The 16004-nt window shown below is 56.5% G+C and overlaps 1 protein-coding gene across 4 annotated transcripts; it reads left to right on the top strand.

Annotated features, from left to right (window-relative positions):
• The first annotated feature begins 565 nt into the window (after positions 1-565).
• EPHB6 (EPH receptor B6) lies at positions 566-15945 on the top strand. 4 transcript variants are annotated; one of them, XM_033432300.2, is made up of 18 exons: positions 566-714; positions 8558-8630; positions 8909-9107; positions 9392-9456; positions 9672-10425; positions 11075-11230; positions 11596-11934; positions 12029-12153; positions 12338-12500; positions 12723-12837; positions 13076-13128; positions 13310-13429; positions 13538-13785; positions 14033-14206; positions 14685-14834; positions 15043-15248; positions 15372-15527; positions 15633-15945. In XM_033432300.2, exons 3-18 carry the CDS (start codon positions 9008-9010, stop codon positions 15739-15741), a joined length of 3033 nt encoding a protein of 1010 aa, XP_033288191.1. In that variant the 5' UTR covers positions 566-714; positions 8558-8630; positions 8909-9007; the 3' UTR covers positions 15742-15945. The 4 variants fall into 4 exon arrangements, with proteins under 4 accessions (XP_033288191.1, XP_004272166.1, XP_033288192.1 ...); XM_004272118.4 differs by lacking the exon at positions 566-714 and adding an exon at positions 1546-1687; XM_033432301.2 differs by lacking the exon at positions 566-714 and adding an exon at positions 1546-1687 and having other exon boundaries at positions 8558-8695.
• Positions 15946-16004: the final 59 nt, after the last annotated feature.

Below are 16004 nucleotides of genomic sequence, written 5' to 3'. Positions count from 1 at the left end.
GAGCAAAGAGAAGAAATAGATAAACTCACCAATGTGAGTGGACTTATTATTTGGATGTCCAAACGCAGAATCCCTCAACAGCATTAGGCTTATTAATTGACTCAGATATTGAGAGTAAACAAGCCCCTTGCCCAGTGGGGACTAGTTCAGTCGCCTTTGTCTGTCTTTATATCACTCATTCAGCCAATTCATTAAAGCCTGTTTCTCCTAATGAGTTTCATTGTTCTGTTTATTGTGCTTGTTGCCTCATAGACCTCTTTCACAATTTTCCAGGATTTCTGAATGCTCCTTAAGTACCAGTTTTGACCAGCCCATTTGCAGCTAGTACTTTAATAAAGGTGTCGGGAATAAATGAAGAACGTAGAAGGATGTGGGACAGGGTAATATGGGGAGCTGGGGGTCGGGGAATAAGCCAGACTCCCCCGATACTTGTGTTCTTTGAAAGAGCCAGCAGGTGGTAGCAACACTTCGCAGCAAGGTCTCAGCTCAGTGCTGTTAGGACCGGAACAATAGAACCCCAATCCTGTCCCGGGTTTGAGAGGAGGCTACGGGTGGGCAGAAACCTTTTTTCCTCGCGGCGCCCCCTCCGTTCCTCAACCCTTCCAGGCACCCGCTGCGAGTACCTTCCACCGCCTCTCATCCGTGTGGGGAATTTCTCTCTGGGGAGCGGGCGAGGCAAGAGGCTCCCAGAGGTCCAGCGACTTGCCCGGCAGTGTAAGTTCCTGGCACCGACCTCGGGGCTTCCCCTTTGAGACCCAGGCTTCCCTGCCCTTCGGAGAGGATGGAAGGAGGGCGGGTGGAGTCAGAAGCCCCAGCTGAGCAAGATCCAGCGTCTCCAACGCGGAGCACAGCTGAAGGCTAGATCCGAGCCCCTTTCGTACCCTGACTGCCTATCCACCCCCAGCCCACCTCCGCACCCTCTAAATTCTCAGTTTGTCTTTCCCTCCACCCCCTTCTCCTTCTTTTCTCTTTTTCTCAGCTCACGCCCACCTTAGTTCAAATCTGAGTGGGAACTAAAACAGCGGGTTTAGTTCCTGGAGTTGAAGCAGAAAAGCAGGGGAGGCGAGGGGGCGCGGGTGCCCCTGCCCTGCCCTGGGTACCAGTGGCACAGCTCTCTAAGCGCCGGCGCCCGCACCCGCCCCGGGGGCTTTAAACGGAGCTCCCGGCCGCCCGGCGGGCCGCCTCCCCCAGCCCGGCCCGCACGCCATCCTCCGCGCCCACGTCCCCTGGCCCGGCGGACGGGCAGGCCCCGGGCGAGCCCCGCGAGCCGGGGCCGCGGAGCGGGCGCCGCGTACTCGCCGCCGAGGCCGAGAGGGCGGGCTGGGTTCCCCGGAAGAGGGGAGAGGGAGGGCGGCCGAAGGGGCCGGAGAGGGGGCGGGCCGGGCGGGGAGGGACGCGGAGGGGGCGGGCCGGGCTGCGCTCGCTTCAGCCGCCGCTCGGGAGCAGAGCAGCGGGCGGCGGGACCCGCGACCCAGCGCGGCGCCGGCGAGCGCGACGCGGGCCCCTCACGGTCCCCGGCGCCCCGCCTCCGGAGCAGCCCCTGCCGCCGCGCGGACTCGCGCCGCGGAGAAGATTGGTCCCTGCACCCGAGCGGAGAGGCGGGCGGCCCCGGTGAGCGCCCGGAGCCCCGGCTCCAGCGCGGGGTCTCGAGGGGCGCAGACCTGCTGAGCCTGCGGCCGGCGCGAAGGTGAGCCCGGGGGTCGCAGGCGGCGTGGGGGGCCGGGGGCCTGCGTGCCTGCGGACAGGAATTCGGGTTTGCAGAAGTAAAGGGGCCCTCCAGACAGGGCCTCTGCAGAGCCGGGGGTCCTCGTGGGGGAGTGCTGAGTCTCCGTCCCCAAAGCGAGAGCGGGCTTCGGGAGGGGTGCGGACCCGGCCAGCCTGGCTCCCACCCCACCCCCGCCTGTAACGAGCCGTCAGTGACACCCCGATAAGCCTGCTGCTGCGATCCCCCACGGTGTTTCCAGAGACACTCGGTTGGCTCGGATATAGGGGTTCCTGATCTAGGGGTCCTGGAAGAGGCCGGGCTCCCAGCCTCATGAAGGGGATTGCCCACCCCTCCGACTCCAGGGGCATGTCTCCAATCCCGGCGGAGCTGGGAGGGGCAAGGAGGTGGATCGCACACCTGCCCTCAGCTCCCCACAGCCTATCCTGCTCCCGCGGCCCCATCACCACCCAGAAGCCCTGGAGTGGAGGGAAGGCTTGGTTCCTGGTCCGCAGCCCTGACCCCCAAATGACAGCCAAAGTCTACTGCTTGCTGCTGCCCCAGCTCCACCCGCTCGCTCTACATGTGGGTGCGTGGCCCTGCCTGCCCGACACCCCGACCCACCAGTCTTGGCTGTCTGGCACCCTCTCTCCTCCCATCCCTGGGGGAGCTGGCAGGGGCCCAGCATAGCCGATGTTGTAATGTCCCTGGCAGTGCCCAGGGAGAGAAGTGGCTGGGCCTGTTCCCAGTCAGTTAACCCCAGGCCCTGTGCCCGCCCAGGGAACTTGACTCAGGCTCTAGAAGGAGAGATGCCCGTTTAGTGGGAAAGGAGCTGTGGGAAGCTGGCAGTCCAGGGAAACTGCCCAAGTGATGGGCAGTGGGGCTCTGAGACTTGCCAGGTGCTGTTCAGAGGGGCCGCTTGGCTCTTTCAGTGCAATGCACATTTTTTATTGCAGGAAGATTAGGGTGCAGGCTCCTACGTACGTACCTGCCTAGTGACCTGGGGAAGAGGACTCCTTTAGAGTCTGTCGGTTCCTTCAGGGCACGAGAAGATGGCAGGCAAGGGCCTCTCTGTCATCAGAATGCCAGGGAGCAACAGGCAGTGATGGGCTGAGCAGAGGAACGGCAGGACCATCCCTCCTCCGGGCAGGGCCAGATGCTCTCCCAGCGGATCACCATCTCCAGAGCTGGGTCCTTGGCCTTGTGTCCCCACCAGGTGGAATGGAGATGCTTGGGTTTGGGGGGCTTTGAGCCTGAGGTTTCCCTTTCTCTACTTCCCTGCGTACCTTCCTCTCCCAGCCCAGGTGTTTCCACAGGAACAACTCCCGGGGCAGAGAGAGGTTGACAACTAGGGGTGGAGTAGGGACAGACCCAGGGTGAGGGGGAAGGGCTCATGGGCATATGCCAGCAGCGTGAGGACCACTGGGGATGTGCAGGGATGTGCCTGCTGCCACACACACACGCACACACACACACCCAGTGCATACTCTCCTGCTCCCCTCCCATGTCATCTTATATACACTCTCCCTTACACACTCTCACACTTGCTCTCACGGGCACCGGTCCTGGCACTCATGGGCTTTCTTCCACAATCTTCCACTTACTCATCTCTCCTGTATATGCAGCAACTGCTCCAACACCCTCCCTGAGGCCCTTTACCAGGACCACGCATGTCCCCCCATCATGCACAGCCAGAGTGGCTCGTTCTAAGTGGCTGTCTGGCTAGACCCAGACACCGCCTGCATCTTAAAAGCCTCCCCCAGCTCCACAGCCAGCCGGGGAGTGGGAGGCACATTTGTCTGCCTCTGCGTGCTCTGGGGGACATTCTCCGGGGCTGGAGGCCTCCAGGGACATAGCACCGTCCTCTGCTGGGACAGTGTGCTAGCCAGTGTGTCCTAGCTAATCCGCACGTTGGCTTCTCCAGCCAGGGCAGCAGGGGCTAGAAGCGCCGGAGGAAAGCTACCTCTCACTGTCTGCTCTGGATGCTTCCTTAAAGGCCTCTGGGATCCTTTTCAGGGCGGGTGGCCAGATCTCAGAGACCTACCGAGACCAAGGTAGAGATTAAGGGGTAGAGGCAGCAGCATTAAGCTGGGCAAGGATTATACTGGAATTTCCTGGGCGTTTAACAGCTGCAGAACAGGACAGACGACAGGGCCTGTGGTGCTGACCCCTCCCACGCTGACCCTGCAGCTAACAGGTGTGAGACACACCAGCCACTTAAAACCATTGGCCTCTTTGCCCTTGGGACCTTCCCTCGCCCTGCTGGCCCCCGCAGGCTGCTCTGCTTCCCTGTCGGGGCTCACTTTGCGGTGATGCCCCATGTGCGTTTCGAGTGTATAGACCTCTCGGTCCCCCTCTTTCTCTTTGAAGTTGCAGGCCTTTGCTTACAGGATGCGTGACATCCTGTAAGAAAAGCATGGCATGATCAGTGGGACAGTTTGAACTTCTTGGGAGATAAGCTTAAAGGCTATCCAGGGATAGAAGTTATTTTGCTTTTATTGTTGACATTGTTTCACTCATTCATTGCCAGGTCCTACTGCCTCTCCCTCTCTGCTTTCTTCTTACAGATGAAAATTTCTACATGTTTTGAAACTTAGAGGGCACAGGGCAGGGAGGATAAATTGTAAACATGCTATACTAGTCTAAGTTTTATAAATATTTTCCTTTTTTGTCTAGATTCTAATTATGAGATTTTAATTCTAAAAATAAGATATGCTCATTGTAACAAGAAAAACAATTCAAGTATGTATAAGAGACAGTTAATAACTGCTCCCCCATGCTCCTACAGTAACCAATTTTACTGGCCCAATATATCTTTTGCCATACCTTCCTCCAAGCTCACTGGGCTTAGATTATTTAATTTTTAAAAATTCGCTTTATGGATCGAGGTGCATAAATTATATTTAAGTCAGCTTGGTTTGTTCATAAATTATCATATTTAGCATTTTAATTTGAGCGCAGTAAACTTCTTAAATTCTTACAGATTTACTCATTTATTTTTAAATCTTTCACTTTTATAGACAACAGAACTCATAAGCTATGATTTAGAAGCTAAAATTCTACACATCTTTAATCTTTGCCATTTTGTGAAAACAAAATGTAATCCTGATACCTATGAAAGTGTCATGTTTTTGTAAACTAAAGAAATGTAGCAGGCTTGTGGCTCTCGTGTCCCTACTGTATCAAAAAGATATAAAATGGTATAACCAGAAGAGGAACTGAGAAAAAAAACAATCTGGTCATAGAATGCAATTTTTATCACAAGAAACTTTGTCTCATCAGTCTCATTTTCTGAGCTATCATTTTACATCCACATTTCTGCTGCTCCTGGTGTTTTATATTTTTAAAACCAATGCACATCTGAAATGTGAATGTTTTCCTGATGGAGATCAGTTTTCTGCTTTTTCAAGGGTTAGAGGATTTCTAAACCGTGACCGATTCCTTTCATGAGCTGGAGGAGATAGAGGAATCTCAAGCAGGCCACAGGGAAGAGGGTGAGGGGCCTGGCCTTACGGAGGCCTGTCTCCGTCTGTGTGGCAGCAGGGATGTGATTGGCTGCTCCCAGGGCACACTCCTGGACCAAACGCGGAAAGATGTCCTCGTCCTCAGCCTCAATTGAAGGCACCTTTGAAAATCAAGTTCTGAGTCCTGCTTGTTTCGTATTCTAGGCATGGGATGGAGCTGCGTGTTGTCACTTATATTTCCGCCTTTGAATCTTGTTTCAAAAGAATCTGCAGTGGCAGGAATTAGTTGACAAAAACTTCTTCTGTGTCTTAATAAAGTTCCCTCTATCCTTATTTTTATCCTTACCATAGAGGTACACTCAGTTTCTTTTTATACATTAAAAAATAAAAGACTTGGATTTATCTACTTTGTTTGATACGTAAGAACTGACCTAACTTCCTAGTCTCACTCAGCAACAGTTTTTTTCTGAGGAAACTTATTTTTAACCTTCAGTCTTCTGGATCTGGATCTAAAAGAGGTCCTCATCAAACAGCAAAAGTACACTTCTGGGTACTTGAAGGTCCTCAACCATTTCTTTTTAATGAATGTCTTTGTTCTTTGTAAAATTTCAAAAAATGACTTGTGGCAATCTATATGTGATGTCTCCACTTTATTCTTTTCTTCCTGATTCCTTTTGACAACAGAAACTGAATGGATTTAGCGTGTTTTATCATTGCTTCTGCTCTTCTCTGGATCTTCTGGAGAGAGGCTAGCTTCATGTTGTCATCAAGATGCATACTAAGGCTATGCGCACACGCCCTATTGTAGCCACAAGCCACCGTGTTGCTTGTATTGTGGGTCCTCAAAGCAAATGCTTGGCCATTCATCTTCTAGACTGTTCCATACTGCACAGCTGATATGATCTGCAGGGCATCCTTTTCTCTCATGTTTTGCTGTCTCTCAAAAACTGTTCACTGGGATATTCCAAAGTGTTCATTATTCCTTCTCCATGATGATTTGTCTAGTTATAAGTTTAAGAAGACATGGTACTTACAGTTTCTTCTTTGTACAGATTCCAGAATCCATCCATGTTCTAACTGAAAGAGGCTATTTTAAAGACTGTCTGCTGGGCAAATGGTGTCATAGCCTTCATTGTTTAAAGACGTTCTGCTGGCATTTTCAGTTCTTGATAACAGCCTTCCTAAAGACTCTGTGACCATTTCTCAGAGAAATGGTTGAGGACCTTCAAGTACCCAGAAGTGTACTTCTGCTGTTTGATGAGGACCTCTTTTCGGTTCGGATCCAGAAGACCGAAGGTTATAAATAAGTTTCTTCAGACAGAATCTGGTCTGCTCTGGTGTGTCAAGCATGCCTCCAAATTAAGTCACTGAGAGTTGGGGTGGGGTGTATGTCTACAACATGAATTACTTTAGGGTAGTCTTTAAACAGCCGTTGATGATGGGACAGTGCTTTTTACTTCACCATCTCCCGGTTCTTCTTGAAACATTTATTTTATATGTGAATGATTCTAGTAGCATTTGGGACAGTATTTGCAAAGAACTTCTGTTTCTTAGGAATAATTTGCCCTATGGAAATGCTTCTTTTTCCCCCCAGCTTTACTGAGATACAATTGACATATAATATTGTGTAAGTTTACAACTTACAATTGTGTAAGATATACAACGTGAAGATTTGGCAAATGCTCCTTCCTTGCCTCCATAGGCTATAAATCGAACTCTCTGTTTCTCATATAGGGTTCTAGAGGCATGAAAGGTAAATTTCAGTGGCTACTTGGCAGACATCCATGTCTGCCCATGCAGATGCAGAAATGGTGTCTTTTCATGAAAACCACCTGGAGATAACACTGATGGCTTCAGCTTACAGCATAGCCAGCCTACACTGAAAAAATTAGATGAACAGAAATCAAATCATGATTCTCATATTTATCAAAATTAAATATAGTTTAATTGCTTAGTTTCAGCTTCAGTGTGAAATGTGTAATTTTTAGGTTCCAACTTCCGATTGACTTTTTTTTTTTACTCTCAAACTCGTGTCTTTTGAGAAACATGCCTCTTGTTTTCTTCTCAACAGAAATAAATGACCTCTACTGTCCATGCAACTCACAGACTTTTGAGACTCAGTCACAAGGAGAGACGTAGCTCACCACTAACCTTAGACCAACCAGCAAAGAAAGGTCTGAGCCTGCTCTCTTCACCGTGACCCTGGAGGCAGCCAGGGCTCCTGGGCACGTGCTTGTGAGCCGTGGCGCTGCGCTTCTTAAGGCTCGGGAATGTTTTACATAAAAGCGTGAAATCATTTTGAGAGCATGAACACTTTTGATTCATTTTATTAAACAGTTACTATTTATGGATTTGAATGAAATTTTAATGATTTCATTGAAAAATAATATGTATGCAAGATTTTTAATATAGAAAAATTTAAGGGGATATGTAAGTGTCTCTTGCACTAGGCCCCATCCTCTCCCTCTCCCCTTCTTCCCAGGTTTTGTCTACCTTTCTTAAAGATCCTTACATACATATGTACATGTAGGTCCTTCTTAAGTTACCCATCAGTCGGGAGCATACTGTATATGGCTCTGCAACGGACTATGTACTTTCACTTGGAAATTATTTTCATATCAGTGTATAAACACTAGCCCTTATTCCTTCTGAAGATTATGCCATAATTTTTTAACCATCTTCCTATTGCTGAACAGTTACTTTACAGTCTTTTCCCTTACAAGCAATGCTGCAGTAAATATTCTTGTTCGAACATCTGTGCAAAAGGATCCAAGTAGACGATACCTGAAGGACAGATTCTTAGAAGTGAAGCTGCTAGATAGACATCACCAACTGTCCTTCTAAGAGGATACACCAACCTGAGCCTGTATGCGCAATGAATGCAAGAGAGCCTATTTCTCATACCTTCCCCACTCAGGCATTGTTAATCTCATAGAACAAAATGGCATTGCACTGTTGTTTCAACATGCCTCCCTTTCACTGTGAGCAAACTAGGGAGTGTCTGTCTTTTCATATACGTGAGGCATACATTTAGTTTTCTGAAAGCCAGAGGAAAAATGTGCCCCTTGTGGAGAGAGGACCTTGGTTCATAAAATGTAGGTATGCCAGACCTACATAGCTCTATCCCTTCTCTGTCCTGGCTCCTTTATCAGATGGAATCTTTCCGCCTATGTTCTTTTCTGCATCTGCTCTCACACCCTCCCTCCCATCATAGCCCTCAGCTCTCCTTCTTCAGTCCCTCTCGCTTCACTGCCTCTCTGAAATGTCTAGAGTATGCGAGTCTGATGGGGGTTGGGAGGTGTTGGGCAGGGGGAACCGTGTGTCCCCAGGGAAGGAGTAGCTTCTAACTCGCCTGCTTTTAATGAGAAGAATCTTCTGATTTTCTATGCAGGGTGGCCGTAGGAGGAAGGGAGGAGAGTACATGAAGAGAAAGAACTTGAAGAGCTCCTTCCAGAAGCAAAGGGGTAAGACTGGCCCAGAACTACCCGGTGCTCTAAAGGGGAGGGCCACGAGAAACAGATGCTCAGAGGTGGGTCACCTGTGGAGCGGAGTGGGTGACCAGGCACATGGTCCTCTAAGATGGTGGACTTGACACAGGTCAGGAGAGAGTCAGCCTCCTGCCGGCCCTCACCCATGCTTGGTGCCGGGGCACTTTGCGGGCTACAGGGGGAGACCCAGGGCCAGCTCTGAAGCGATGCGATTCCCTCCCACCGGCCTCCTCTGGTCCTTTCTGTCTCCCTAGGAAGCCAGCTTGGCTGCAGACCCCAGCCCTACGAAGCAGCAGCCCCACCTGGGAGCAGGGTGGTGGCCAGAGCAATGGTGGGAGCCCTGAAGATGCCTCATGGCTGCTGAGCGGGCTGCCCCGTCAGGGAGCAGGGCGGCGGGCATGGTGTGTGGCCTGTGGGTCCTGGTGCTGGTATCCTCAGTCCTGGCTCTGGAAGGTAAGGGGGTGGGGAGACGGGAGAACCCCCCCACCCCGACCTGCCAGGGGAGAGCCAGCACTGATGGGAAGTGGGAAAGATTCAGAAGAGGCAGGAAAGGATGAAGACACCTGAAGGGGGAAGGGAAGGGGGAGGGTTTCAGAGAAAGGCTCCCGACAGACAGCTGTGCTCCTTAGTGAATTCAAGGAACCGGGCAGTTCTCTTTTTCCTAATGGGAATGGGGTGGGGTGAGACCTGCTGGCTGAAGGCCTGCTAACTGCGTGCCCCTTCTTATCACTGGGCAGAGGTATTGCTGGACACCACTGGAGAGACATCTGAGATTGGCTGGCTCACCTACCCACCAGGTGGGGTGAGTGTCACACTTTCATTGTGAACCCAACGCCCCCCCCCGCCCCCCCCCATCGTGTTGACAAGATGCCTGCCCGCCAGAGGAGCAGGACTTCCGGGTATCCTCAGCTGCTTTGCATGTCATTAATGCTAAGTTTCACCTGGAGGGATATGCCCCCGCCTCCCTGCGCCTTTCCAGCCTGGAGCAGCTAATGCCCTTTGTGGTCCTCCCTGCAGTGGGACGAAGTGAGTGTTCTGGATGACCAGCAACGCCTGACCCGGACCTTCGAGGCATGCCACGTGGCCGGGGCCCCTCCCGGCCCCGGGCAGGACAACTGGCTGCAGACACACTTTGTGGAGCGGCGAGGGGCCCAGAGAGCGCACATCCGGCTGCACTTCTCCGTGCGGGCCTGCTCCAGCCTGGGCGTGGCGGGGGGCACCTGCCGGGAGACCTTCACGCTTTACTACCGCCAGGCCGAGGAGCCCGACAGCTCCGACAGCATCTCGTCCTGGCACCTCAAACGCTGGACCAAGGTGGACACGATCGCGGCGGATGAGAGTTTCCCCGCCTCCTCAGCGTGGGCGGTCGGCCCGCGCGGGGCGGGGCAGCGGGCGGGGCTCCAGCTGAACGTTAAGGAGCGGAGCTTCGGGCCCTTGACCCAGCGCGGCTTCTACGTGGCCTTCCAGGACACCGGGGCCTGCCTGGCCCTCGTGGCGGTCAGGCTCTTCTCCTACGCCTGCCCCTCCATGGTCCGCGCCTTCGCCACCTTTCCTGAGACGCAGGCCAGTGGGGCCGGGGGGGCCTCCCTGGTGGCGGCCGTGGGCACCTGTGTGGCGCACGCAGAGCCCGAGGAGGATGGAGGAGGGGCCCAGGCAGGGGGCAGCCCTCCCAGGCTGCACTGTAACGGGGAGGGCAAGTGGATGGTAGCCGTCGGGGGCTGCCGCTGCCAGCCTGGGCACGAGCCTGCTCGCGGAGACAAGGCCTGCCAAGGTGAGACCCCCGCGCCCTTGCACTCGCCCCCCACCTTTGGGATCCTCTCCTGAACGAGCCCACACTTCATTTTGTCCCCAGGAGGTCAGGAATAAGTTATCTTAGGAAAGGACGCCTGTTTTCTCCAGATTTATTTCCTAAAGCGCACAGCCTTGCTCTCAGCAACCCATCTGAACCTTCCACAGCGATTGCTGGGGGTCCTAGGGCTGCAGGCCTAAGAAGGGATGGAGATGAAAGGACTTAAGCTCCTAGGCTGTCTTGGAATGGGGTCCTTTGTCCGCATTTGCCAGCTAGCTGGGGGTGGTTCACCCCAGGGCCAGGTGACCAGGAGGCAGGTAGAAGGCCGTGGATACAGCTGTGAAGGATGATCCTGCGGCAGAGGGAGGATATGCAGTCGACCCAGGCGGCTGCATCTGGTGCTTGCTCTGCTGTAGCCCCGACCACACCTCACTTTTTCCGTCAATGGAAACGTAATTCCGTGCCAGCAAAAAGGCAGAAGTAACGTCTGGCTGAGGGAGGGAGAGAGGGGAGAGAGGGTGACGAGGAGATAGATCTCGGAAGGCTGGGAGGATGGCTGTGTGCGGGTGTGGGGGGCTCAAGAGGGGATGGACGGGGGGGCCTGAGGCCTCTACCCTCCTCTGCCCCTCAGCCTGCCCCAGGGGGTCCTACAAGGCCTCGGCTGGGAATGCCCCCTGCTCACCGTGCCCTGCCCGCAGCCTCGCCCCTGACCCTGCGGCCCCTGCGTGCCCCTGCCTGGAGGGCTTCTACCGGGCCAGCTCCGACCCCCCAGAGGCCGCCTGCACTGGTGAGTTCCCCCACTCCTCCCCCGACCCCAGGGATGGGCGTGGGATGGGAGTGGGACCAGGAGAGGGAGAGCCTGGAGGGCAACACGGGGCAGCTGGGGTTGAGCCTGGAGGGCAACAAGGGGCAGCTGGTTTGCATTTGCAGTGACTTCTTTCTCCTGTGTCCTTGCTTTTCTTCCCCGCCTCCTTCCCCCACCTCGCCCACCTCCTTCCTCTCTCGCCCCATCTGCCTTCTCTGCTTTCCCCTGCTTTCTGTCTCCTCCCTCCGGGCCGTCCTCCCTCCCCTGCCTCCTTCCTTCCCCAATCACCCCCGCCCCACGACTCCCGTCTTCCGGGCCCTTCCCTGCCCTGCACACGCCCTCCCCAGCGCCCCCGTCGGCCCCTCAGGAGCTGTGGTTTGAGGTGCAGGGCTCTGCGCTCATGCTGCACTGGCGCCTGCCTCAGGAGCTGGGGGGACGCGGGGACCTGCTCTTCAACGTCGTGTGCAAGGAGTGTGGAGCGGGCGGCAAGGGCGCTTGTCGCCGCTGCAGGGATGAGGTGCATTTCGACCCCCGCCAGAGGGGCCTGACTGAGAGCCGCGTGCTCGTTGGGGGGCTCCGGGCACACGTGCCCTACATCTTGGAGGTGCAGGCCGTCAACGGGGTGTCGGAGCTCAGCCCCGACCCTCCCCAGGCTGCAGCCATCAATGTCAGCACCAGCTACGCAGGTGAGCCTTGCCCTCCTCTAAGCTGCCAGTCACCTCCTTAGAACCCTCTCCCGCCCTCCCGACCCTGGAGGCCGCCACTAACCCCCCACTCCAGTTCCCTCCGCAGTCCCTGCTGTGCACCAGGTGAGCCGGGCCTCCAGCAGCATCACCGTGTCCTGGCCACAGCCCGACCAGACCAACGGGAACATCCTGGACTATCAGCTCCGCTACTATGACCAGGTGGGGAGCAGAGGGGCGCCTGGCGGGGATGGTGGGAGCCGGAAGTGCTCCGCAGCGGGGCTGGAGGTGGGGAGACAGCGGAGGCGCCTCGGAGCCCTGCCGCAGGGGCTGCGAGGGGCGTGGGTAGGAGCAGGGGGCGAGGGGCCCCCACAGCTGGCAGGGAGTGAGCGGCTGTCACCCCCAGGCAGAAGATGAATCCCACTCCTTCACCCTGACCAGCGAGACCAACACGGCCACCGTGACCCAGCTGAGCCCTGGCCACATCTATGGCTTCCAGGTGCGGGCACGGACGGCCGCAGGCCACGGCCCGTACGGGGGCAAGGTCTACTTCCAGACGCTGCCTCAAGGTGAGAGGAGGTCTGGGCGGGGCGGGGGCGGCCCAAGGCATAGTGAGGAGGGGTCCAGGAACCATCCAGGCCTTGAACCTTCACCCCAAACCCTCCAGGCCGGGAGAGTGGCTGCCCACCGACCATCGGGGCTGTGGGGGGACGGGGTGTGGGGAAGTGGGTGCTCGCGGGGCAGTGTGTGAGATCTCTCACACCTGTGACTCTGGGTGGCTGGTTCTCCAGGTGAGCTGTCCGCCCAGCTTCCTGAGAGACTATCCTTGGTGGTTGGGTCCATCCTGGGGGCGCTGGCCTTCCTTCTGCTGGCGGCCATCACCGTGCTGGCTCTCGTCTTCCAGAGGTGAGTCTCTACCCGCCATGGCCCAGCACCATATTCTCCAAAGCTCGGTCCCAAGCCCTGATGGCCCCGAGGTTCCCTGCAGAAGCGCCCCCGAGTGTCCTCCGCCACCACCCAGCCCCCGCCCTTGGGCCCGGCTCCTTCGAGCCACTGATCCCTGGCAGGACCTTGGCCTTCGTGGGCAGACTGGGGAGGAAACGGGAGAGGGAGTGTGATCGCAGGACTCTGGTTTGTCCCCCAGGAAGCGGCGTGGAACTGGCTACACGGAGCAGCTGCAGCAGTACAGCAGCCCAGGTGTGGGTGTGGCTGGGATGGGATGGGACGGGATGGGGGCCGGGAGGGCACCAGGCAAGGCTGGGCCCCCCAGGGTTGAGGGCAGCTCCTGGGCACCGTCTTCGGCCGTGAGAGAGCGTGCCTGGGGTGCGTGGGCCGCCCGCCTGCACACCTCCTCATAATGGACCCCGTGTGCCTGCAGGGCTCGGGGTGAAGTACTACGTCGATCCCTCCACCTACGAGGACCCCTGCCAGGCCATCCGAGAATTCGCACGGGAGGTCGATCCCACGTACATGAAGATCGAGGAGGTCATTGGAGCAGGTATGGCAGAGGGAGGGCACGGAAGGGGTCCCAGCAGGGTCCCTCCTAAACAGGGCAGGACACTGAGTCCTTCCTGGAGACCCCCCCAGCCTACACCTGCTCTCGCAGGCTCCTTCGGGGAGGTGCGCCGGGGCCGCCTGCAGCCCCGGGGCCGGCGGGAGCAGGCCGTGGCCATCCAGGCCCTGTGGAGCGGAGGCGCCGAGAGCCTGCAGATGGCGTTTCTAGGCCAGGCCGCAGTGCTGGGCCAGTTTCAGCACCCCAACATCCTGCGGCTGGAGGGTGTGGTCACCAAGAGCCGGCCCCTCATGGTGGTGACGGAGCTTATGGAGCTGGGCCCCCTGGACAGCTTCCTGAGGGTCAGTCAGGCTGGTGGCAAGGTGTGGGGGGCGGCTCGGGCCGGGAAGGTGGGCAGTTCTCAACTGTCCGGGAGGCAGAGCCCTGTCTATGCGTTCACTCCCTGCTGCCCCACCTCCAGGGTCTCCGTCCTTCATTCCCAGACCGTTCGCTGATCCCCAGGTCCCTTTGCCTTTTGGTGCCAGTGTCTCTGCGTGATGTGCCGAGGTCCCCCACCCCTTGGCTGACCTCTGCCCCCCCATCCCACAGCAGCGGGAGGGCCAGTTCAGCAGCCTGCAGCTGGTGGCCATGCAGCGGGGCGTGGCCGCCGCCATGCACTACCTGTCCAGCTTTGCCTTCGTCCACCGTGCACTCTCTGCCCACAGTGTGCTGGTGAACAGCCACCTAGTGTGCAAAGTGGCTCGTCTTGGCCACAGTCCTCAGGTGAGAGCACAGCCTTGGGGCCCCGCATCCCTCAGGGGGCGCCGGAGGCTGAGCTGGAACTGGGGCGGTGGATGCCTCAGGTGGTGTATCTTAGTGTCTGAAGGGGCAGAGCTCACCTGTGGGATGGAGGGATTTCAGGGACTGAGGACACTGGGGAAGAAAGGGGACTGGGAGGGTGGGAGTCCTAGAACCACCTCCTGCCCTTCCCTAACGCTGACTCGTGTCAGAGCCGCTGGGTACAAGTCGTGAACACGCCACCCTCGAGCTCTGACTTTGCGCAAGTTTGTACTTCTGGATGCTTCAGGCTTTGCATCTGCAAAATGAAGATAACGGCAGTCTATGCTCCAGGGTTGTTGTGGGATTAAACGAGAGGCTTGATGTGAAACCCTTGACGCATATCTGAGCACGTAGTAGCTGATCAATAGCTAGGACCACGGCTCTGATTATTGCTGTTGTTACTTTCAACCCCACCCCTCAGGGCCCAAGCTGTATGCTTCGCTGGGCAGCCCCAGAGGTCATTGCACACGGGAAACATACAACATCCAGCGACGTCTGGAGCTTTGGGATAGTGATGTGGGAAGTGATGAGTTACGGGGAACGGCCCTACTGGGACATGCGTGACCAGGAGGTGAGCTCTTGACCTAGACACTGCCGATTCCCCACCGCTATCCCTCCAGCCCACCAGCCTTCACAGACTCACACATTCGAAGCCCTCCATTCGTGGCTCTCATTTTCCGTATCTTTTAAGTTCCTTTCCAACCTCATGGTTACCTGACAATACATTCCTTTCCACTAGCAATAGCCTCCGAGCACCACGTGCTTCCTCTAACCCCCAGGTACTAAATGCAATAGAGCAGGAGTTCCGGCTGCCCCCGCCTCCAGGCTGTCCACCTGGACTACACCTGCTTATGCTGGACACTTGGCAGAAGGATCGTACCCAGCGACCTCACTTTGACCAGCTGGTGGCTGCGTTTGACAAGATGATCCGCAAGCCAGACACTCTGCAGGGAGCAGAGCACTCCGGCGGGAGCCCCAGGGACAGGTCTGGAGCTTGGGACTAAAGCGTGGGAAAGCCAGGGAGGGATGAGGCAAACCCAAAAGAAAACTGAGGCGAAGGGGCCTAGGATGAAGAGGGGACATTGACCTGCCTGCCCCTCCCCCTCAGACCTTCCCAGGCCCTTCTGAACCCCGTGGCCCTGGACTTTCCCTCTCTGGACTCCCCCCAGGCCTGGCTCTCGGCCATCGGCCTGGAGTGCTACCAGGACAGCTTCTCCCAGTCTGGCCTCCACACCTTCAGTGACGTGGCTCAGCTCAGCCTGGAGTAAGCAGGGAGAGGTGGGGGAGGGGAGCCCAGGCCCCAGGGCAGGGGTGGCGCCTGGGATCTTGGAGACACTGGCCCCTGTTTAATCCACTCCTTCCCCACCAGAGACCTGCCAACCCTGGGCATCACCCTGGCCGGCCACCAGAAGAAGCTGCTACACCACATCCAGCTCCTGCAGCAGCACCTGAGGCCGCCGGGCTCTGTGGAGGTCTGAGCCCCGGGCAGAGAGCGGTGAACTGAGAATGCCCGTGACCCAGTCCTGGACGCAGGTCCAAGGAGGACATGGGAGATGTGGCCACCGTGAGAAGCGCCCGCCTGCCACGCTAAACCCGCGCCTGGGGACGCCTCACTCCCTGGTCCTCTGCCCCTCCACCGCCCTCCCCCACATTAAAGGGAAAGAAGGGATTTTTGCAAGTTGGAGGTGTGGTGAGGCCTCGGTCTGCAGGGAAGGGGTGGGAAGGCCTTGGAGCAGAGAGG

Source organism: Orcinus orca, chromosome 9 (assembly GCF_937001465.1).
Source record: "Orcinus orca chromosome 9, mOrcOrc1.1, whole genome shotgun sequence".
Classification (NCBI taxonomy): Eukaryota; Metazoa; Chordata; class Mammalia; order Artiodactyla; family Delphinidae; genus Orcinus; species Orcinus orca.
This window is presented reverse-complemented; position numbering and strand designations above follow the sequence as displayed.